At 40.7% G+C, this 24,152-nt stretch overlaps 1 protein-coding gene across 5 annotated transcripts in view; it reads right to left on the reverse strand.

Moving 5' to 3' along the window:
* HYCC1 (hyccin PI4KA lipid kinase complex subunit 1) overlaps positions 1-24,152 on the reverse strand; it is a 166,581-nt gene that overhangs the window by 23,714 nt on the left and 118,715 nt on the right. For all 5 annotated transcript variants that reach the window (XM_077491275.1, XM_077491276.1, XM_077491278.1 and 2 more), the window contains one exon: positions 7,166-7,282. In XM_077491275.1, coding sequence (XP_077347401.1) covers positions 7,166-7,282 — 117 coding nt within the window. The remainder of the gene's footprint in view (positions 1-7,165; positions 7,283-24,152) is intronic.

A 24,152-nucleotide genomic window follows, 5' to 3' on the forward strand; every position in this document is an offset into this window, starting at 1 on the left:
CAATGTAGGTCTGGAATAAAAATGAGTAAACAAACTCCCCCGAAAGGAGGCCGACTCCTTGACTTAAGAGCATGACTCTGATATCCGTGGGGAAGTTTCTTATTCTTTGGAAGAAACATTGTAACCAGAACCACAACAAGGACCAACCCAGGAACTCCAACTCATGAGTCAGCGAACAGCGATGATTTCTGAAGTTTCAAAAAAGCTCAGGTCGTTTCTTCAACCGAAGGTCATCCAAGTAGCCCACAATGGGGGTGCCATGAGATTACAACAGGGCTAATACTGCAAGTTAGCATTCTTGCACTCAGGGTAAAGAGGAGGCCAAATGTCAAGGCCAGAAATGGTTTGTGTATGGAGCCCCAAAGTAAAAGGTTGGAAACAGTGATGCACTTGAATGATGGGAACATGCAGGTACATGCCCTTATGTCCACAGAAGGCAGAAAGTCTCCCTGGTGATAGGGGACAATAAACATATTCATAGCATAGAAATCCAAGATAGGAAAGATGTCCCCTTTAGGTTTGAGAACAGTAAATCAACTGAAGTAAAATCCTTGAAACCATTCTGTCAAAGGAACTGGGGCAATGACACCTTAAGTTCAGAAAGCATGATGAGCAAAACTGTTAATCTGTGCAGCAACACTGGGGTTTGAGGCGAGAACCCAAGAAGGTAGCTGGGAGCTGAACTCCAGTTTGTAGCCCTGAGATATCACCTCTTGCACCCAAGTGTCTGAGATGCAAGCTGTTCAAGTGTCCACAAAGGTTAACAAATATCCTCCCATTCTGGAAAGCATATTGGCACCTTCCTGGTAAGAAAGGCTTCTCCGAGCACTTGGAAGACTGCGTGCCAGACCTTGCAGGTGGACCGAGTCAAGCTTGTGGGGGGGGGGGAGGGGGGGTTGACAGAGAAATGAAAAGGAGGTCTCTAAAATTGCGAGGAGACTTTTCTGTTTAATCTATATGGCTTATTTTAACGAAGAGGATGGCTGCTCTTGTCACCAGTAGCGTCCTTGATAATGGTATCAAGAGTAGATCTGAACACACATTCTTCAAAGGCCAAACAGATCCTAAGACACTATCAAAAACTGAGGCATTCTGGTAGCAGGGAGGGATGGATCCTGAGCTAGTCTACGGTTCGATTGCCAGTGTCCAATCCTCCTATAGGCAGCAGTATAACCTGAAGTTTAAAGACTTCCTGTGTCCCTCAATGGATGAGAAAGAAACAATGTTTCCTACCAGCAACAAACCAAAGCTCTGATAGTATTTTTGAGTGAAAAAACCCTTAAAACCAGGTATTCATCTTTACTAGGAAAATATGATAAAGCATGGTGTTTGTTTTTGGGTTTTAGTCCCTGTTTAAATGGGCTACCTCCAGTTTGATCAGGAAGAGACCCATGACACAATCCTCTGCTGAACCAGAGCAGATCGTTATGGATGTTAATTTTAAGACATCAGCGTCTGTTCAGTTTGTAGCTGCATTTTAAACCTGGACACACTTGTGAGGTAAATTATATAAATTAACACGTAACTCGTAGACTTGTATGGAGCTGCCAATCCGATCCTCCTGAAAAACTGACCTGTTTGGACACTGCTTGTGTGAAAAGTGCCTTAATCTTCAGGTGGCTGAATCATTCTAATGGCCATCAATAAAATGGAGACCATAGGTGACCATAGGTGTGCGCAGCCAATTGCACTCCAAAGCTCAAACATTAGTAGTTTTATTTATTTTATTTTTTTATTATTTTTTCACAATTTCGTTTAGGAGCCCCTTGGGGGGGGGGGGGCTTTGGTGAAATATCAGCATGGGGAATCTGCGTCACATGGGGGTCTGGCATACCCCCTTGTGTATGCATATGACAGAGACAGAGACCCAGGCAGATTTAAAGTCACAATATAGTGGTTTTAATAAAATTTGCTGTTAAAAATACCAAAATCTCTTCGGCTTCTTGGAATCCTCTTTACAGCATCACTTAGACTGGGAGCGAAGGAGTAGCACTGTTAACCAATCATCAGTCTCTTCCTCGCACAGTACTGTCCAACTTTGTGAAAAGAGGAGAGCTGAGGAATGAGGTTATCAGCGCACTGCTCCCTAATTGCTCAAGCATAGGTTGAGGCAGTCCTAGACCAATTTATTTTACACAACTGCAGTGAAGTATGCAGAGCATTCTCAAACTGCAAAACCTGGATGTGATATCTATCAGGGGTTCCTAGACTACAATATTCTGTTTAAGAATTTCTTTGACAGTTAAGACTGTTCACATACACGTAATTAACATGTATTTTAATATATGCCAGGATTTCGGTTTTAAAATCTATTATGCCAACTTCACTTTCATGGAGATCTCCAAACCCTTCTATGTGCCCAGAAGAGAGAACAACTAGTATTCATGACAAAATAATCTTAAATATATAGATATTCTATTTGCTATTGGCCTTCTTCAGTTTTTATTATATTGCAAGTTGTACAAATAATCTCTTTAAAAGCTAGAATAAATCTGACTCCAAATAAATACTATGTCGTGTTCTACAAAGTTACATCAGAGGTGTAACTTGTAATCATGGCTTATCATTGCCACTGGTTACCCCATTCTTTGCCCACTTTTATGTCCTTGGCTAGATCAACAAACCTGAACAAAAGTAGAGAGAATAATTTCTGTCCTCCACCCACTTGTTTCCTGGCATCTAAACTTCTACCATTTATAGCTGTGGATACCTGTTCGTGATGGTTTCCATGGTTTCAATACTTCATCTCTCCACTCTTATTTTTGACGCTGATACATCAATAAAGATAATACTTTGAGTATAAGTGTTTATTCTACATTAGTATTTATGAAACATGCATCATTCATTAAAATGTGGGCAATGTGAAAACCTTTAACATTCACTAATGAATATGAATAAATGTTCCAGGGTCTCATCCATCTGTACAGAGAAGAGTCATTTTCCAACACGCAGACTGCCTTGTGAATTACAGCAAAATACAGCAAAATGCATGAGCCTCCCTTCATTCGGCTTGCAAAATCAGCCTTGATCAAACTTTATTGCTTAATAAATTAAAAACAAGGGTTCTCATAGACAGCTTAGGGCAGTCAGAAAATGCATTGCCATTGCTTGGTGGGGACACCGATAACAGCTTGGGATCACCTAAAATGTCTTATTTGTACAGTGTCTCACAAGAATATACCCCTCCCATTTTTTTAAATATTTTATAATATCTTTCCATGTGCCAACACTGAAGAAATTACACTTTTCTACAATGTAAAGCAGTGAGTGTACAGCTTGTATAACCGTGTAAAATTTGCTGTCCCCTCAAAATAACTCAACACAGTCAATGTTTAACATATTAAAATTAATTAAAAGTCCAAAGATAGCTTTTGTGTCAAAAAGTCCATGTGAGGAATCTTCAGTGATATATAGTCAGTTCATGCATAAAGTGACTTAGTGCCAAGGGGGGGGGACCACCACCAATGGTAAAATTGGCTGCTCACCTTATCGTATGGACCCTTTAAATTACAGAGGGTCGTATGCACTTAAATATCAACGAATGCTTATCAACTCGTTCAATCGCTGTACTCCTCTCAGACAATATCCAACCGGTTCACAAACGAAAACACAGCTTTCTCCCATTCAGAGTCAAATGAACTGACACGTTCGTGGAATACCCACACTGGATCGGTATATAGCAGTATTCACATTTCCTCAGATCATGTGGATAGAAAGACAGGCCATAGTGCTCTCCATAGAAAAACGTTTTAATGATGAATATACATTAAAAAAAAAACACTTACAATAACGAAGCTTCATACGGTCGTTAAAATGATCACGGTCCGTGTCCGCTGATGAAGTCCCGCCCATAGGGACGTAACGTATGGACGGAGATCACATGACATCACCCGTTGTCATTGTTCATTTTAACGGTCGTCCACATGGTCTGAGGAAATGTGAATACTGCTATATACCGACCCAGTGTGGGTATTCCACGAACGTGTCAGTTCATTTGACTCTGAATGGGAGAAAGCTGCGTTTTCGTTTGTGAACCGGTCAGATATTGTCTGAGAGGAGTACAGCGATTGGACGAGTTGATAAGCGTTCGTTGATATTTAAGTGCATACAACCCTCTGTAATTTAAAGGGTCCATACGATGAGGTGAGCAGCTAATTTTACCATTGGTGGTGGTCCCCCCCTTGGCACTAAGTCACTTTATGCATGAACTGACTGTATACCACTGAAGATTCCTCACGTGGACTTTTTGACACAAAAGCTATCTTTGGACTTTTAATTAATTTTAATATGCTAGTAATAATTTTTTTTTTGTTAGAGCGCTGTACCATCTATTTGATATATTGTATTTTTGGATTTGGTAATTGATCCTTGGTGTTCAGCAGCTTTTCGTAAAGGGGTTGTACTGCGCTGATTTTTTCTGTATTTATATTTTGACAGTCAATGTTTAAACCGCTGGCAACAAAAGGGAGTACACCCCTAAGTCAAAATGTCCACATTGGTCCCAATTAGCCATTTTCCTTCCCCAATGTCATGCGACTCGTTAGTGTTACAAGGTCTCAGGTGTGAATGGGGAGCAGGTGTGTTAAATTTGGTGTTATGGCTCTCACTCTCTCATACTGGTCACTGGAAGCTCAACATAGAACCTCATGGCAACTAACTCAGAGGATCTGAAAAAATTATTCTTGCTCTATATAAAGATGGCCTAGGCTATAAGAAGATTGCCAAGACCCTGAAACGGAGCTGCAGCAGGGTGGCCAAGACCATACAGTGATTTAACAGGATGGGTTCCACTCAGAACAGGCCTCATCATGGTCAACCAAAGAAGTTGAGTGCACGTGCCCAGCGTCATATCCAGACGTTGTCTTTGGGAAATAGACGCATGAGTTCTGCCAGCATTGCTGCAGAGTTTTATGGTATGGGGGGGGTCAGCCTGTCAGTGCTCAGACCATACGCCGCACACTGTATCAAATTGGTCTGCATGGCCGTGGTCCCAGAAGGATGAAAGATGATGCACAAGAAAGTCTGCTTGTGTTTGCATGGATTACTGGAGCCATGTCCTGTGGTCTGATGGGACCAAGATAAACTTATTTGGTTCAGATGGTGTCAAGTGTGTATGGCGACAACCAGGTGAGGAGTACAAAGACAAGTATGTCTTGCCTACAGTCAAGCATGGTGGTGGGAGTGTCATGCTCTGGGGCTGCATAAGTGCTGCCGGTACTGGGGAGCTACAGTTCATTGAGGGAACCATGAATGCCATGTACTGTGACATACTGAAGCATGATCCCCTCCCTTCAGAGATTGGGCCGCAGTCCAACATAACGACCCCACACACAACTCCAAGATAACCACTGCCTTACTAAAGAAGCTGAGGGTAAAGGTGATGGACTGGCCAAACATGTCTCCAGACCTAAACTCTATCGAGTATCTGTGGGGCATTCTAAAATGGGAGGTGGAAGAGTGCAAGGTCTCTAACATCCACCAGCTCCGTGAGGTCATCATGAAGGAGTGGAAGCGGACTCCAGTGGCAACCTGTGAAGCTCTGGTTAACTCCATGCCCAAGAGGGTAAAGGCAGTGCTGGGAAATAATGGTGGCCACACAAAATATTGACACTTTGGGCCCAATTTGGACATTTTCACTAAGGGGTGTACTCACTTTTACTGCCAGTGGTTTAGAAATTAATGGCTGTATGTGGAGTTATTTTTAGGGGACAGCAAATTTACACTGTTATACAAGCAGTATGCTCTACTTTACATTGTAGCTTCAGTGTTGTCACATGAAAAGATATAATAAAAGATTTACAAAAATGTGAGGCGTGTACTCACTTTTGAGAGATACTGTATGTATGGATAAGGAATGGGGTATAGAAGTTGCATGGGACTGGCATCTTTCCTATTTTCTAACTTGCCTGGTCGATTGTCTCCCCCACCCTTCAGCCCACTCATGGCAGGTTGGTGCAGTTAAAAATATGAGATGGCAATCACTTGTTCTAACCGTTTAAAGCCCAATTCTATTTGAATAGGCTTGAAAAAACATCTGTTACATTTTTTGGTCATCGGTGACTCCCTTAGTAAAATTTCCTCTCACTTCCGGTCCCTGTGACATTAGGACAAGAAAATACAATGGAGGTTCTAACCCCCCCCCCCAATTTACTTAAAAACACTTTATTGCATTCTATATCTTTACCGGGAACATTTTTTAACTTCCTGTCAGGATTTTGGATCGCTTATTGAGCAGGAAAATAATAGGGACTTGAACTGCAAGAAATATTAAAAAAAATAAAAAATTTACAAAATGAAAAAAATGTTTTTGGACAAAATTAGCTGTACAACATGTGACTTTGTACACCAACACATCTCCTGCAGGATGGAACACTGACATACCATACATTAATGTAAACCTGTGCCTAGACTTTGCAAAATAAAGCATTTACATATTCCGAACTAGAAGTAAAAGCATTTCTAAAAAGCCCTCATTCACCTCTATGAGCTTGGGGCAGAATTGGTTTTGAAAAAGGCAAAAATCTTAGCCATTTCCTATCATAACAGAATCTTGGCAAGCTGGCAGCCTTCTAATGCAAACACACACACACACACACACACACACACACACACACACACACACCAGCCACCACTAGTTTATGGCCGTAATTTTTTAGGATGGGGCAGAGAAAGTTAAAACCCTCAGTATTTTTTTTTTTTTATTCTGTGTGCCCTATTGGACAGAAATTCCTTCAATTTATATCCAGGAGCCAAAACATGGAATGAAGAAAAAGCTGACAACACAACTGGAGTGCCTATTGGAAGATTTCTCCTACCTTTTGCACACTTTATCCTGCTCAAGGCGGTGGTAGCCATATTCGTGCATTTGAATACAAAAAGAAATAAAAATTGAGCACTGTCCATACATAACTTTTTTATTTGCACTAAAATCCAAAGGTTTGAGACAATTTTTCGGGTGTACCCCCTTGTTCAAGGTCCAAGCAGGAGCTTAAAGAAGGGGGTGCAATCCAAAAGCTTGTCCTGCTAATTGGGATGTTAGCGCAATTAAAGTATACAGACAGTGCTGAATTGTTTTTGTTATACTTTATCCAAAACTAGTGAAAAAAAAAGTTTTGCAGTAGATGCACAATAAACTGAAAGTACTGCATCAAAGTTTTGATCTTACAATGAGTAGTAAATGCCAGTAAGAAGCTGCACCATAAACTCTGAGGAAACCGGTATTCTGTTCTTCAAGCCTTTGAATTTTCTTGCATTTTGGCGAGGATATCCACTGAGGCAAAGTCTGCAGGAGAAATTGATACCAAGGATTTCATGTTAAATGGAAAGTGAAGCGTTCTATAAGTAGCTGCTAAAGACAACACATATACTTCAAGAAAAATAAATAATCAATTCAGTCTACACTTGTGTGTGTGCGCGCACGCCTAGGTTCCCATTCGTACGAACTGCGACATCGCATACGATTTGCATCCGCACTGCGGTGCCGATTGCATACATACAATGTCTATGCAATCCAAGTTCAGCCATACAGTTGTATGGCTGAACTCGCATTGGATTCACACAAAAAAGGTGCAGGGACTTGTTTTTCCCTGCCGGTTCATGCATCGTATGTGTGTGAACCTAGGCTGCACGAGCATTTTTTGAGTGTTTTATTTTTTTTAAAGCTCTCCCACTAAGAACTATTGGGCCAAAAATTCAAAAATATTCCACTTTTTACAAGTCACATGGCAACATCACATAGGAGTGAACGGGCCCCATAAATATGAATGGGTTTCCTCTTGTCTTGTCCCCAGCGGGCAGTTTAAACTCTTCCCCCATCCTATACTAGAAAATTGTGAATGGGAGTTGGGGTCCTTTCACATCAAGTCCACCAGTCAGTTTTTCAGGCAAATCTGATTGGATGGTCCAGTCACCTGTATGGGCCGGTGGGTGTAAAATGGACATGTGTCCGTTTACACCCGCCTACCTCTGATCCAATCCAGACTGCTAAAAACAAAAATGGAAGGGGTTCTGTTCTTCTGCCCCTAGGCAGATCGGAGGGTGATCAGGTGTAAAACAGACTGCAGAGTCCATTTACACCCAGCCGCCAATACAACAGAGCGGGCTCTGTCCGTGTCCACTTTGCATGAACCGTGTGGACACAGACCTGTCATCTGCCCTCTTTGCTCTGATCGGCAGGGGACCAGCAGACATTTGCCTTGCTGATCAAAACGGAAGATACCCATGTGAAAGGGACCTTAGGCTTTAATAATTTTGCCTACTCCTTGCAGAACCCTTCTAGTTTAGAAATATTTGTAAGCTGTTCTGCAAGCGCTGCATGTTTGACATTTCCCCATCTCTCCCCATGGCTTTGCCAGCAGTGAGGCAGATAATCCTTCATGGTGTGAGGTATTAAAATCAGAAAGTAGTTACAAAGTAAACACTGAAAAAAATACATTTATATGGTTATACCCTTAGCATCTATTCAACATGCCCAGGCTTTATCAAATTTCCTAGGACAATTGTGACTGGCATAGGCAAGTTTGTAGAGGGGCAGTAGCTTGTTGACCGCTGTATTCCATTCAGCTACAGTGGGCGGTAAGGGTGACATCCATTTAAACAAAACCTCTTTTCGAGCAATGAAGGCAGTATAGAAATTGAACAGTTTTTAATATCGCGATACCCAGGGCTGTCGACAGGGGGGTACCCTCGGTCCTCCTGTAGGGAGCTCGGGCACACGGGGGGCCCGGACAGCAGGGGGAAATCTGTGTGGCAGGGCGAGGATACCATTACAGAACGATGCCTTGTGTGGCTCTCTGCATCAGCTGCAAAATGTTTTTTTCTACCCCCCCCCCCCCCCCCACCCCGGCTTTTAGCTGCTGCAAAGAGACATTGGGCATCATTCTGCAACTGCCCCCCTCCGCACCTATTCCCCTCCCTGTTCTGCCAACATCTTATTACCTCATGTGTCCAGGCCCCACTACTGCAGCTCTGCTGGCTTACCTGTTCCACTGGCTGCTACGGGTACAGAGGGATGTGTCAGAATGGAGAGCGGTGGAAGGAGCCGTTAAATACATTTACCAACTCTTTCCTTTTCTTAATGGGCAAAGTCAGTGACAAGTTCATTCTATGATCATGGATAATGGTAAAACCTTTTTTTTTTTTTTTTTTTTTTTTAAGCTAAGGGCTTTTTCACACATACAGTGTGAATGAGCAGTTTGTGCAGCTGGAGCCGTGTTACTCTGAGGATGCAGTTGCTCTATAAACACAGTCGCAGGTCCCATTTTGATAAGCATGCAGGTATGATCGAGTGGCCCAATATACACACGGTCTGTGTTTGGGGCTGTACACCTGCACCCACGCGACTGTCAAATTAGGACCTGAGGCTGTGTTTGTCCAGCTGCTGCGTCCCCATAGCGTAACATATGAACAAAGAGGTACTCCCTGGTACATTCGGACTTTATAGGCAAGTCAAATATTCAATCAAAATATTAAAATATTAAGTTTTAGTAAATTACATAGATAAAAACATTGTTGCATACTTCACTGTTAGATCAACATAATAGAACATGATAAAAAGTGACTCATGCAGTGCTAGAAATTGATGTGAAGAAAAGGAAAGCAAAAAAGGAGGAGAAAGCAGTGCCAAACCAATCTTTAAACAGCTTAGGAATTTATTCAGTATAAAAGTATAAAACATGAAAAACTTGTGTGAAAAATGTTGGCCCACTTGCAGAGTGCTAGAGCAGGTGGGAGCTTCCACGTGCATTATCACAGGAGGACCTCCGGAAAGTCTCTATTGAGGGATCCATGAATGCCGTGCGTTAGCCACAGCTGGAGCCTCAATAAGCCTCATGGAGACATCGGCTGTGTGTCTCTGGGTGGGAGTGGCCAGGGCTGTCAAACTGGGGAGCCGCCCACACGCAGTATGGCCAATCAGAATGCATTTCAAAGTCATGGCCTTGCCTTCTTCATCAGCTGATCCTCCAACAGTCACATCACATTTATATAGAGGATACAACTAACACAAACAGCCGCAATTAGCGGTGTCAGCTAGGAAGATGCCAATTTAAAAAGCTACATGCTGTAATTGTTAAAAAGCAAGTGAACGACTTAGAGACATAATTTAAAATGTGTAATATATGTGTGAGAAGTATTATATATAAAAATTATATATTGGGTATCTGGTTTGCAACAACAGACGTACACGCAGTTGCTCCCACATGTGTAATTTGCCATGTTAAACTATATATCTAAGAGAGAGAGCGTGCATAAAAAATATATATTTTTTTAAATTTTTTTTTTTCATGGGTACATACTAATCGATTAATTAACTCACTCATTTATTCACTCATCTATGGCTATAGTTACAATATTATTATACTACAATATATAACGAAAAATGCAGCGCTAGAAAAACTTATAAGGCCTCTTTCACACTGACGTCCCGTTCAGGCCCGCCTGTCAGTTTTTCAGGCGGACCTGAACGGGTGCTCCATAGAGGTCTATGGAGCGTCGGATGTCAGCGGTGACATGTCCGCTGACATCCGACCCGCTCCGATCCGAAAAAGTGTAACGGAGGAAAAAGTTATTTTTCCATCCGTCTGCGGATCGGATGACGACGGGCACTGCGGTCCGTCGTCATCCGATCTCCCATAGGGGAGAGCGGCGCTGTGACAGGTCCGTCCCTGCGCAGTGTGCAGAGACGGAGCTGTCATCTCCCTGCTCAGCGGGGATCGGCGGAGTGATCCCCGCTGAGCAAACGGACATCCACGTGGCGGATCAGAACTGATCCGCCCCGTGTGAAAGGACCCTTAATGTGAATAACTAAAATAAGTAACTCATTAGCCCAATGGGGTTAATAGTGAGAAAAGCTAATATATGACAGCATGCACAAAGTATGTCATGCTTCAAATTTCAAAATTAAATACCTGAATAAGTAAAAAAATTCTATGAAAAAGGATAACAAAATAGTAGCAATTAGTTTTTGAACCAATGACTCTAAAATGTCCAACAATGAGAATAGTAGACAAAATAAATTCTGATGTTCCATTGACCCGAACTGTACGGAGCTTTCAGACATCAACCAGGTATTCACAGAAAGAGGTAGGTACTCTTACCAGAAATGGTGGACACAAATACCATACAGCACATGTGTCATACAGGCTTAGAAAGGCTCCAAACGCCTTAAGGGACTCGTACACGCTGAATCGTGGATCACCTCCGGAAAGGCCGTTCCGGAGGTGATCCACGATTCAGCGTGTACGAGTCCCTTGAGGCGTTTGGAGCCTTTCTAAGCCTGTGATAAGAGTACCTACCTATTTCTGTGAATACCTGGTTGATGTCTGAAAGCTCCATACAGTTCGGGTCAATGGAACATCAGAATTTATTTTGTCTTCTATTCTCATTGTTGGACATTTTAGAGTCATTGGTTCAAAAACGAATTGCTACTATTTTGTTATCCTTTTTCATATAATTTTTTTACTTATTCAGGTATTTATTTTTGAAATTTGAATGACATACTTTGTGCATGCTGTCATATATTAGCTTTTCTCACTATTAACCCCATTGGGCTAATGAGTTACTTATTTTAGTTATTCACATTTATACGTTTTTCTAGCGCTGCATTTTTCGTTATATATAGCTATTTGACTTTGTATGTCAGCTGCTGGTTTGTGTCACTCTCTGAAATTATTATATTGTAAGGTCGTTGGGTAGCGCGGTGTTTCCCCCCCTTTTTTCACTTATTATACTACAAGTCATTTTGAACAATATTTTTCATTAAGATTATTTAGTATGTTCCTTTTCCATATGCCTAACATTTCTATTTAAAATGTTGTTTTTTTTTGTATTTTCAATATACCTTCTAGACCCTTACGAATTCTCCAAAACCGTCATCTTCCCACTCGAACAACAAGCTAACCTTTATTTGAATTACAGTCACCACTCATTGCTGTAAACTACCTATTGGTATAGTTATGCCCTAGAAGTGTTTTCAAACTTAAGTTTCCCTACGTGTTCTACAACAACGTCTGTGGCAGAGACTTGTTCCTAAGTAAGCACCTCGTTTGCCGCTAGGCCTTGTGAGAGGGACTGTCAAACTTGAGTGAACATCCAGTTGCAAATGGCTATTCTCTGGATGCAGTCAAAGTAAGCAAGTTCTTCAACATTTTGACTGACACTAAGAGTACCCGAATTCCTTTTCCAACCCTCTGAGCCTAATTTAAGAGACTGTTCATTGTCTACGTTTTGCAAATAAAATCCATTTAAGTAGATCTGTTGTCGGTCTCTCAAGTTACTGGGCCAGTACCACGGGACAACCCTAGACGTACAAGGAAGACAGAAGGTAACGGTAAAGCCCAAATCTAACCAGCAGCTCCTTCTGGGGTTAGTGCTATAATATATATATATATATATATATATATATATATATATATATATATATATATATATAGTGAGAAATATATAGATTTCTCACCAATTTTTCAGACATATATTACACATTTTAAATAAGACACTTGCTTTTTAACAATTACAGAATATAGCTTTTTAAATCGTTAGCGGACAGCGCTAATTGTGGCTCAGAGTGGGTTAATTATATCCTATATAAATGTGATGCAACTTTTAGAGTATCAGCTGATGAAGAAGGCAAGGCTGTGCCTTCGAAAGACGTTCTGATAGGCCAGACAGCGTGTGGACGGCTCCCCAGTTTGACAGCCCTGGGCCACCCCCATCCAGAGACACACAGACGACGTCTCCATGAGGCTTATTGGGGCTATACTCAACATGCATAAAAGTGGGTCTGACGGGACCGCCACTCCCCTTACAGTATAAAACGACAGATGACTCCCTCTCAGTAGTCCTGCAATCTCACGCAAGTCCACAGCATATGAAGGAAGAAGCTCTCAGTACATTTGAGACAGGTAGCAAATTAGTGGAGGGTAGATACAGGACAGCCACTGTGGGTATAACAGACTATATAGCAGTTGCAGTTGGACAAATCTATCCCTGGCAGAGATCATATTCATTAGGAAGTGATCTAGGAATTAATCCCAGTCTTCAGTTTGGGTAGGAAGATCTGCATGCCACTTCTGATAATGGGGCAATCATTTAGGGCACGTTAACCGTGTTCTCTTTTTGTTTTGCACAGAGTACAGAATGGTTAATACCCCTTTTATGTCTCTATCTGCAGTCTGACCTATTAGAAGATTTCCCTCGTCTTCTAGGTTTGACATACTTGTAAAATGTTGTGTTTTCTGTATTTTTGCAAATGGTAACCAGGAGAAGCATAGGGGTTAATCAGACCACGTAAAAGAGAAAAACCAATTCACTTTTTGGATTATGTTGAACGTTTAAAATATAGAAAATAATGATCTCAAGTTTCCTGCATGTCGCTCTGCAGTATGTGCTGATAACAGAGCTCCAGGCTCCTTTCCCACTGTGTATGTAACTAGAGTGCACAATAAACAGGCACGCAGGACTATGCCCTGGGAACAGATTCCCAGTAATTGTAATTCTGGTCTACATCACACATTGTGCATCAACCCCCCCACCCCCTTCTCAGCACACATTGTACACAAGCACCGTTCTCTTTTACCGCCCCTGTGACTGGGAATTAAAAGTATATTTCTTTATCTTTATCATGCTGTGTGCTTATTTCTAGACAGAAGAAATAGTAAATTAGAGTGAACTGGTCCTGCTGAGTGACCCCAATGTCTGTTGCTTCAAGTGCATATAAAATTTTAGCTGAGTGCAAGTCCAAATCCACAATGATTTCTGTTTTGAAGGCTTTCCCACTGCAATAAAGTCCAAAAAAAACAAAGAAAACACGCTTTTCTATGATATATAGTATGCAGACAGCTCATTCAACATGAATAAGTGGCCCAAAAAGCTTTTTTGGCCATACTTTTCGTCTCAGTCACAAGAATGCACTGCACTGTTGGCTGATGTCGCCACTTTAAAAGGTCAGGGCCCACCCAAATGCCTGAAAGGAAGCTGGCTCAGCCTCTCAGCATGCCACTAAGAGCCAACGGCTACCACTCCCTCCAAAGCTTAGTGCTCCAGTGTGTGCTGGAGGGGCAGAGCAGAGAGTGGTGGCAAACAGTCACTGCTCTCAGCTCAGCGAAGTAGTGAGCAATCAGCAGTCATTTGAATGCTCAGTTCTGTGTCTGATGCCGCATACACACAATCGGAATTCTAGTTGGAAAATGCTCTGATGGTTTTCCCAATGGAATTCTGACGGAATTCGGCTCAAGCTGTCTTTGCCTACACACGGTCACATCAAATTCCAATCGTTTATAACGTGGTGACGTACAACACGTACGACAGGACTAGAAAAAGGAAGTTCAATAGCCAGTAGCCAATAGCTTCTGTCTTGTAGTTGAATCTGAGCATGCGTGATTTTTGGCATGACGGAATTGCATACACGCGATCGGAATTACCGATAGAAAGTTTTTCTGTTGGGAAAATTGAGAACATACTATCAATTTTTGGCTGGCGGAAATTCGGACAGCTAAATTCCGATGGAGCATATACACGGTCCCATTTTCCGATGAAAAGCTCTCATCGGTCTTTTTCTGGCCGGAATTCCGATTGGGTGTACGTGGCAGAGCCAACTGCAGCATCGAATCAATGCTGCAGCCATATATTGTAGGGGAGTATTATTGTGTTAATTTGCTGGAGATGCAACCAGGTGAAAGGCACCTTACAACACATTTGGAGGGACTGCACCTTGATACAGCCATTCTGGCAGAAAAGTTTATAAGATCATAAAGCTCAACACAGAATCCTTAATCCATCCAACAGAAGCATGTTGCTTACTACATATTACAAATTGCTCAATGAAAAAGTACAAACGCTCGCTCACCAGGCTCCTACTTACGACTGCAAAAGCCGCGATTCCTAGACACTGGAAAACCACAACCACGCCTACAATTAAAGAGTGGCTTCACGAGGTACACAACTTATACACTAAGGAAGAAATCAGCACAAAAGCCCACGATACAGTCGATAAATGGAATAAAAACTTGGTAAACTTGGGTAGTCTTTAAATATTCGGAAGACTAACGCATTAACAGAAAATTAACTATAGCAACCCTTGGGACTTCTGTTTATTTTCCCAACTACCTTCCTTCACCCTCTATCTTTTTTCCTATATTACTTCTATCTTATTTAGCATATACATGCATTGAGTGTATAATGATTAAAGTATTTTGAATAGTTATTTCTTAAATTGCATATGATTTACTCAACGATTGGTCATATTTTATTTAAGCTATTGAACCAGTTTTTCTTTTATTACACCTCCAATCTACACTGCATTGATGATTGGTGAACTATTACTGTGGTGAATTTATGTACTCACTATTAAGCTTATAACAAACAAAATATCTGTACAATTGTCATTACTTTTATACAAATTGTATAATGGTTATCTTTTTTTTTTCTTGCAATAAAAAGATCTATTGGAAAAAAAATAAAAAAAATAAAATAAAAAGTTTGTCATTTTGATTTCCCACCTGCTTTAACACACAACAGTATTGTATTAAACCCATATAGTGTGAACAGACTAAAGAAAGGGGAAGGAGAAAAAGAAAAACCACAAGGAACATTGGGCTCAAGGCACAGGTAATTTTGGACAATAACCAATTCCCAAGTGAAATGTTTTAGCAGTCATTCATTCCAGTCCCATTTTAAAACAGTGCATTGGCTCTGTGGCTGCAAAGGGTCCTGGTGGGGTTTACTGTTGAATCCCCTGGGTGAGACAACCATGGTCTGTCCAAGACATGCACTATTACAGTAATGGGCAATGTGCCACAATACATATACTATGTGTTGTGGAGCTCTAAAATAACACTTTTGAGTGTTAAGGTACACTCCTAGGAGACCCATCTGGCCGCACTGTGGATGCAGTGCATTGGTGGTGAGGAGGTAGAGGTGCGCCCTATGAGATATTTTTGAGTGAGGACCTCTGACCAGGACACTTACACTGTATCATAGAGGGATAACATGTGGGATGTGTACCTACAAGAGCCCTTAAGAATGAATTGGATTTTGGCAGTATACAGTGGAGTGACACCAAGTAATTATACATCCAGTATTCATATAGAGGCACTTTATAATCCCAAGGAAAATATATATCCCTAGCTTGGCCAAAAAGGATTCTTTGCCCCTCTGCCTCCAAGTTGAGACATTTACAATATTCTAGTGTGTCCCCATAGATACCTTTTTTTGGGAGTCTGGAGTGCCCTCTCCATCCACTTCTCGTGTGGTCCATTCGTGGTTTCATGTAAGCATTTTAAATCCTAAACTCCTGAAGAAGCAAGTAACACGAAAAACATGTTGAGCTTGACATCACTACCCCTCAAATAGGTACCACTGGATACCTGGACATTGGGGAACCATGGTTGTTTTCATCACCAGATATACACTATAATTATTGGGGGCTCCCTACTCATAAGTTTGAGGGCTATTGATGATACCAGCACAAGCACAATTGGGGTTGCCATAGCGGATCTTGGTATGGATGTATACATCCATAGGGGTCCTATCATTAAGCCCCAGTGGGTGGGGCTAAACCTGTCAGGGGGCATGGCCCAGGGAGAAACAATGACTGAGGCTTTCACATTTATATATGCACACTAGAATCGACTTTGGCAAGCAGCAGGTTTCAAGCTAAAATGTTCATTGCTCACTGTTTTTTTTTTACCCCGACATCTCTACAATCCTAAGTGCAAATGGGCAGTACACCTTAGTCTGCAGTGGCACCACTAAGTACTTGGTACCCTACCCACAGGAAGGCTGTTAAAAAGTCATGGACTGTTTTGTCGATGTGCAACAGTGACATAAGTTTCCGATAATCATTCACCGCAAAGTGTGGTTGTTGCTTGGTGTTTTTAAAGAGTTTGTGTCATGACGTCATCAGTGCTTATTTTAAGTACAAAATCCATCTTTCAAAATCTGCCTGGTTACCCCTGTAGCAGATCGCTACAATAGTGATCTACTGTTTACTAATAAGCGATCACTTGCTTAACCTCCCTGGCGGTATGATTCGTTCTGGTTTTAGGTGCTGAAAGTGGTAAAATTATTTTGCATGAAAATTTGGCGTTTTATTTTGTAGTCCTGTAATTCTTAGGAATAACTCTTAAATTTGCTCAAATCCTGAGTCTAGCAGACATCCTGGGTATGATAAAGTTTATAATATAATAAATAATAATAAAAATTATTCAATAATGTAATCAAATCCTAAAAACACTGAAAAAGGGACACTTTCTGGTTGCTATGTACAATCTCCAAATTCCAGCCATAAAAAAAACAGAATTTACAATATAAAAGTGCATGCAGGGCATTGCACAGACCACTGGGGACAAAGGGGTGTGTATTTTTTATACAGTACTGTAATCTGTAAGATTACAGTACTGTGCGTTTTGTGTACTTTTACTTTTTTGAATTTGGCGCAGATCTCCGCTCCCGTGCGCCGTAATGTCACAGGGAACGGAGCTCGGCGGCACTCGGGCACTGTTTGAATCCAAGACTCGGGATCACCGCTAGGGAGGTTAATGGTTAATGATAACACCTAGCAAAGGATCATTAAATCTGCTCAGGGACTGTTCACCCTGTATAAGCTTGATACATTGGAAGGACCCTTCTCAAAATGTTTTGCCCTTGGGCCCCTACAGACCTTGTTCTGACTTGGTAGTACCAATAGGAAAACTTAGCAACTAAGTTACAGCTGCTTAATGCTACTCTAACTGAAAAAGCTTGTGTACTAACACAGGGGTTGCCCTACTAAACGATTTAAAATCTGGGATGCCTAGCTGGAAATTCCCAGCTTAGCCCCTACACAACTTTCTTACAGATGGAGGCCGCACACTATAACCATAATTCTACCAGTTTTGTTCCATTTCACTGGTGAGCATTGAACCTTAGATCCCATTCACACTGAGTCGCCCCGGGCATCAGTAGTAAGGCGGTGCTATTCGGCCGCTAGCGAGACAGGTTTAACCCTCGCTAGTAAAGTGCCGTAAAGGGGTTAAATCCACCCGCAAAATGCTGCTGCAGCGGCGCTTTGCCGGTGGTATATCAGCGTTGCCCCTTCGTTTTCAATGGGCAGGAGCGGTGGAGACGCGGTGTATTCACTGCTCCTACATCGCTGAAAAAAAATCTGCTGGCAGAACTTTTTGTGACGCCCTGCCAACGCAGCGCCCCAGTGTGAAAGCACTCGGGCTTTCACACTGGGTTTGCAGCTGAGGCTTTTTTCAGGAGCTATTTTTAGCGCTGTAGTGCTTGAAAAACACCTCCAGTGTGAAAGAGGTCTTAGAATGCTGTATCAAGCGCTTTTTCCAAGACCTTTATTATAATTACTTGTAACACATACGATGGTTAATGTTCTTGATGCCTTACTACTGGAGAGCTAGATAGATGTGTCATAGAAGTGCCACATCCTCTATGTAGCCTCAAGTCTTATTGTATACATCATGTGACTTTCTTCCTGGACCACACACACTCTTGATTGTAACACTATCTGTAATGTGACTGTATTTGGAACTCTTTTCTACAAGGCCTCTTGCACACTGCAGCTTGAAAACGCTCAGTACAGTGCGTTTTTTTTTTTTTGTGCATACAGGCGCGTAAAAACAAGCAGTTTTTTTTTTTTACGAAATAAAAAATAAACTTTCTCCATCAGTAAGCACATATGATCATCATTATGAATAGAGGTCGACCGATATGGGTTTTTCTCTGGCCGATGCCGATATTTAGAAATCATGGCGGCCGATAGCCGATATATGATGCCGATTTTTTTGGGCCGATATGTTAGGCCGATTTTATTTTATTTATTTATTTATTTATTTTTAATCCCCCTTGATCTAACACACCTTTCCCACTGGGGCGTTTTAAGGCGCTTTTGGGCTAAAAATAGCGCCTGTAAAGTGCCTGTAAAATGGCTCCCCTGCAGTCTGTGTGAAAGACAGAGTGCTTTCACATGGAGGCGATGCGCTGGCAGGATCTTAAAAAAAAAGTCCTGCAAGCAGCACGTTTGGAGTGGTGTATACCGCTCCTCCACCACTCCTGCCCATTGATATGAATGGGCACCACTGCCGAAGCGCATGCAATGCGATTTGGCAGCGGTGCTTCATGGGCGCATTTAACCTCTTCCTTGGCCGCTAGCTGGGTTATATGTGCCCCACTAGCAGCCAAATAGCACCGCTAAAATGATGGTAAAGAGCCGCTAAAACTTGCGTTTTACCATCAACGCCTGCCCGCTCCAGTGTGAAAGCGGCCTTCATACGTGATACAGAAAATTTCTTACACTTAAACATTTATTAAACAAAACAAACCTCCAATCAGTTTACTTGTATGTATGATTTAGATAATATATATATATATATATATATATATATATATATATATATATATATATATATATATATATATATATATATATATATATATAAAATAAAAACAGGTAGTCAAAACTTTTGGACAAAAAAAAAAAAAAAAAAATGGGCTAACTTTACTGTTTTTATTTAATTTTTATTTTTTAAATGGTGTATTTTTTCCCCAAAAAAATGCATTTGAAAGACCTCTGTGCAAATGCCGTGTGACATAAAATATTGCAACAACCGCTATTTTATTCCCTAGGATCTCTGCTAAAAAAATATATATCATTTTTGGGGGGTCTAAGTGATTTTCTGGCAGAAAATACTGGATTTTTACTTGTAAGCAACAAGTGTCAGAAAAGATTTAGTCTTTAAATGGTTAAACTGAGAACTTCTACACACAGAGATGACTTAATTCATTCAAGTTTAAACATTGTATCATTTAGTTCTTTTCTTGGCAGGCTGCCCAGAGAGGAGGAAAGGGTTGCTATGACGACTCAGTCAACTTAGACTGACTTCTATACAGAAGTCATTTCAAAGTCCCGCTTTAGTTCTAAATCGGCTTTTTATCAGCACAAATCGGCCGATGCCGATTATTTAAAAAACGGCAAATATCGGCCGACCTCTAATTATGAATTCATTTTCCCTAGGAAGTTATACTGTGCAGATACTTACAAATACATGTAAAACAAAACACCTAAAAAAAAAAAAAAAAAAAAAGAGAGAGAGAGAGAGAGAGAGAGAGAGAGAGAGAAATTATTTCTCCAAAACCGTTATCTTCCCACTCGAACAACAAGCTAACCTTTATTTGAATTACAGTCACCACTCACTGCTGTAACCTACCTATTGGTATAGTTATCCCCCAGTGGCAACGTGTATGTGTGTATATTATATATAAAATATCTCTATATCTACATACATACAATATTCATATTTGCAAACTACTGGCAGGACAGATGCTGGAAGTGCACAAAGCAGAGAAGAGGAGACTGGTCAGTGCTCCAAGGATTGTTCTGTCCATTAGCTAATATATTAATACACGTCATGCAGAGATGATGGAAATGTATTGCAGATAAAGAGTCGTGTTCAGCTAAGACTATTGACCTACTCTGCACTTAATTAGTTAGACGATCAATACACTCCAGTCAACGATCGTTCAAAACTTCCTCTTGTGTACTATTCACAAAGTGGAAAAAAATTGCTTAGATAAAGCACATTGTGTAATAACTTAACAGCTCGGCAACAAACTATTCTTACCTATACCGACAATCCTTACTACAAGCTCATATTAAGCAGCACTAGTGTTTTTTCTCATGTCTTGAAGATAAGGCATAGGACCAAACACAAAACTAACAGTAATTATAAGATATTTTTAAGCTGTACTTCAGCAAAGCTGCTACATACAATTAAATAAAAACAAATGTGAATGCATAGCTCCCAACTGTCCCTGATTTTGAACTCTTTTTCCATAAGGCCTCTTGCACTCTGCAGCTTGAAAATGCTCAAAACAGCTAGATGTGCAAAGCTGGTAGAGACACCCCCAAAAAGACTTGCAGCTGTAATTGCAAAGAAAGGTGGTTCTACAAAGTATTGACTCAGGGGGGCTGAATACAAACGCACGTCCACTTCACAATGTGCCACTGCGTTGGTCCATTACATAAAATCCCAATAAAATACATTTATGTTTTTAATTGTAACATGACAAAATGTGGAAAAGTGCAAGGGGTTGAATATGTTTTCAAGGCACTGTATGTGTATAACCCTTGCTGAGGCCTGATTCACACCTAGGCATTTTTAGTGCTTTTTGCATTTTGCAGATTTGCACTACAGAACGTGTTCCATAGGAAACCATGTTAAATGGACTGTAGTGCAAATCTGCAAAATGCAAAAAGCACTAAAAATGCATAGGTGTGAATCCAGCCTTATAAATGCACGTTCGCCAGCCACCATGGATCTTGAATTTCAGTCCAAAATTTTATTGCAGAAAGATCACATCACAACAGGATAAGTGTAATATTTTGGGGTCACTCAGGACCCCTTCGTCAGACATGTGATCCAACAGGAGCCGGATTTAGTAATTGTGTTTTTATAAAAAAGAGAAGACAACTGTGCATAAAAAAAATAAAAAATTGTCTAAAGTCTCCATGACCAAGGACTTATTCATTCATGTAATGCCTTCTGAGCAACAATCTGCTCCTCAGAGGGCATTTAAGAGGCTGTTATGTTGCTTCCTCACCGCCTGATTTAACCCTGTAACATTATTGTGCTGCAATCTGGGCTGGGAGATTGTAGCATTGGTCACACCCACCAATTGAGACGCTTTCATTTTTTTTCTGCGACCACTGCGCAAATACGGAGTGACATTAAGCATTGAAACGACTCCCATTTTATTCTCTAGGGCGTTTTTAAACGTATAAATCTCCTTAAGCGGTTAATCACACACAGGAATACAGGAACCATAGATCCTAAAGAAATACACAGTATAACACACTAATACATAACCACTACAAAATCTTTCCACTCTACAGCTACTCACTCGATCTTCCATGGTCCTAGCTGCTTGCCCAACTTGGACAGTGTGTAATTTTGACCGTCACATCCTGACATCCATCATACAGAGCAATGTTATGGTACAGAATGATCCTCAACGATCATCATTATATAAAAAAATATATATAGTCACACAAAAACTGTGTATAATCAGATACTGTCATATTAATTACTCTATGAATGGCTATAATCTGCTCTCCCGCTGACTGTCAAAGAAACTAATGTCACCATGCATAATCTCATGACACTAATTAGGTGACTTTATATAATCTGTCACACTCATTACTATATCACTGTATATCATTAGTCACAAACCATTATACTAAGCAATGGCTCTGTAAAAAAAATTTAAAAAAATCTAACCAAACAGATGTTCTTATCCTTTTGGTACAGTAGATACGCCATCCAAAAGGGCACTGGATGTTCCTAGGAAATGTTTGCTTTTGAAAGTCCATTGAAAACATAAAAAAGGATCCACCCAGATTACTTTTCAATCCATTTAGGAATAGAATATACTTTTAACGGTATTATAAGGACACTGAGCACTCCTTGTGGCATCCAATGGATAAATGGATTTGGACACGATCTGGATGATATGAATTCACTGGATGAATGCTTCTTAAAAAGGAGAAGTACAGCCAAAGCTTGTTTGGCTGTACTTCTATGGATCACAGGAGTGCAGTTCGTTTTGCACTCCTGTGACCCGTTTTCAGCAGAGAGCGGGCTGAAATCCGCCGTCTGCTGACATCACAGAAGTTGGTCCAGACTCCACATCATCACAGCCACATAATTGGGATCCGCCAGCTCACTGGACCGACACCCGGCTCAGGCTGAGCCGGCCACCCCCTCCAGTGAGCGTGGGGGGGGGGGGGGGGGCCGAGCAGAGAGCTGTGACTGTCTGCAGCTCTATCGGCGGGGTTTGATCGCTCAGTTCCCAGTGTTCCTAGGCAGGAACGGTAAAAAAAATAAAAAAGATAATATATAAAACACCCCACATACTTCTGACTTCCATATCTCTGTGGGCATTAAACATAAGGATGCTCTATTTGACACATCCTTTAACCTGAGCCTCTATACGTTTCAAAGTATAGCCACCTTCTAAGATAACATATAGCAAATAACCTCAATATTACAAAAACAAAAAACAAAAAAAACAAACACATTTGATAAAATTTTACCAAATGTCAAACAGTTATAATAACCAATGCCAAAAAAATGATCGGCATAAATGCAACATCAGGAAAGTTCTGCACAGATGCCCTGCCAAAGACAAATCCCTGATGCCTGTATCTGCAGAATACTCATTTAGCATGAGGAGCCAACACATGATCACAGTTGAGTCAATCTGCGCTCCATTTACAGCACAATGGCTAAACATATGTGTGCAGTGCTGTACATTGCTTACTGCAATTGACCACATTGCTCTCCCAGAAATTTAACAGATTTTTACTTCTCTGCCACAATTTACAGTTTTGAAAAACGACTAATTCACTAATGTTCAAGATTTGTCCATTTAATATTTTTTGAACGTGGACGTTTTCACTGTCAGAATATGTGAGCAAGCCCCATGAGCTGACATGTCTATTAGCTGCACATTCCAAGAAGGTTTTTCATTAGTTAGGTCCTGAAAACTTTAGGAAATGAGCAGTAAAATTAATTAACTGAACCAGCAGCCATTTATGGGGGGGGGGGAACGGCCTTGTACTGAGACGATGCCATGCACACGGTGTTAGCAGCTGTTTGAGATCACATGCGTGAATTTATAGCAGAACCCAAATGGATAAATTTTTTGGTTTACAAACGATTTTTATTATGTAAAAGGTCAGAGTATAAAACGGTTAGAATTATGGTACAGGTATAAATATATATAACTGACAATGAATGTAGTACAGGAATAGACCAAGGGTTATGGTTAGACAAGTAATTATATATATATATATATATATATATATATATATATATATATATATATATATATATATATAGATATAGATATAGATATAGATATAGATATAGATATAGATATAGATATAGATATAGATATAGATATAGATATAGAGATATATATATTCTATATATCTATATCTATGTGGAGGGAAGAGTTAAATAATGACTAATGCGTGTATGTTGAGACTGGGAAGTGGGAGAAAAAGGACAGGACCAAAGCTCCCCTTCCCCCACCTCATACCTCCATCCCCCTCCTAAGTTAAAGGAGCAGTGTCCCATAGAATCCACTTCTTTTGATAG

The sequence above is a fragment of the Lithobates pipiens genome, unplaced genomic scaffold (assembly GCF_037356315.1).
Source record: "Lithobates pipiens isolate NorthernLeopardFrog02 unplaced genomic scaffold, aLitPip1_a1.2 Scaffold_19, whole genome shotgun sequence".
NCBI classification, from domain to species: Eukaryota; Metazoa; Chordata; class Amphibia; order Anura; family Ranidae; genus Lithobates; species Lithobates pipiens.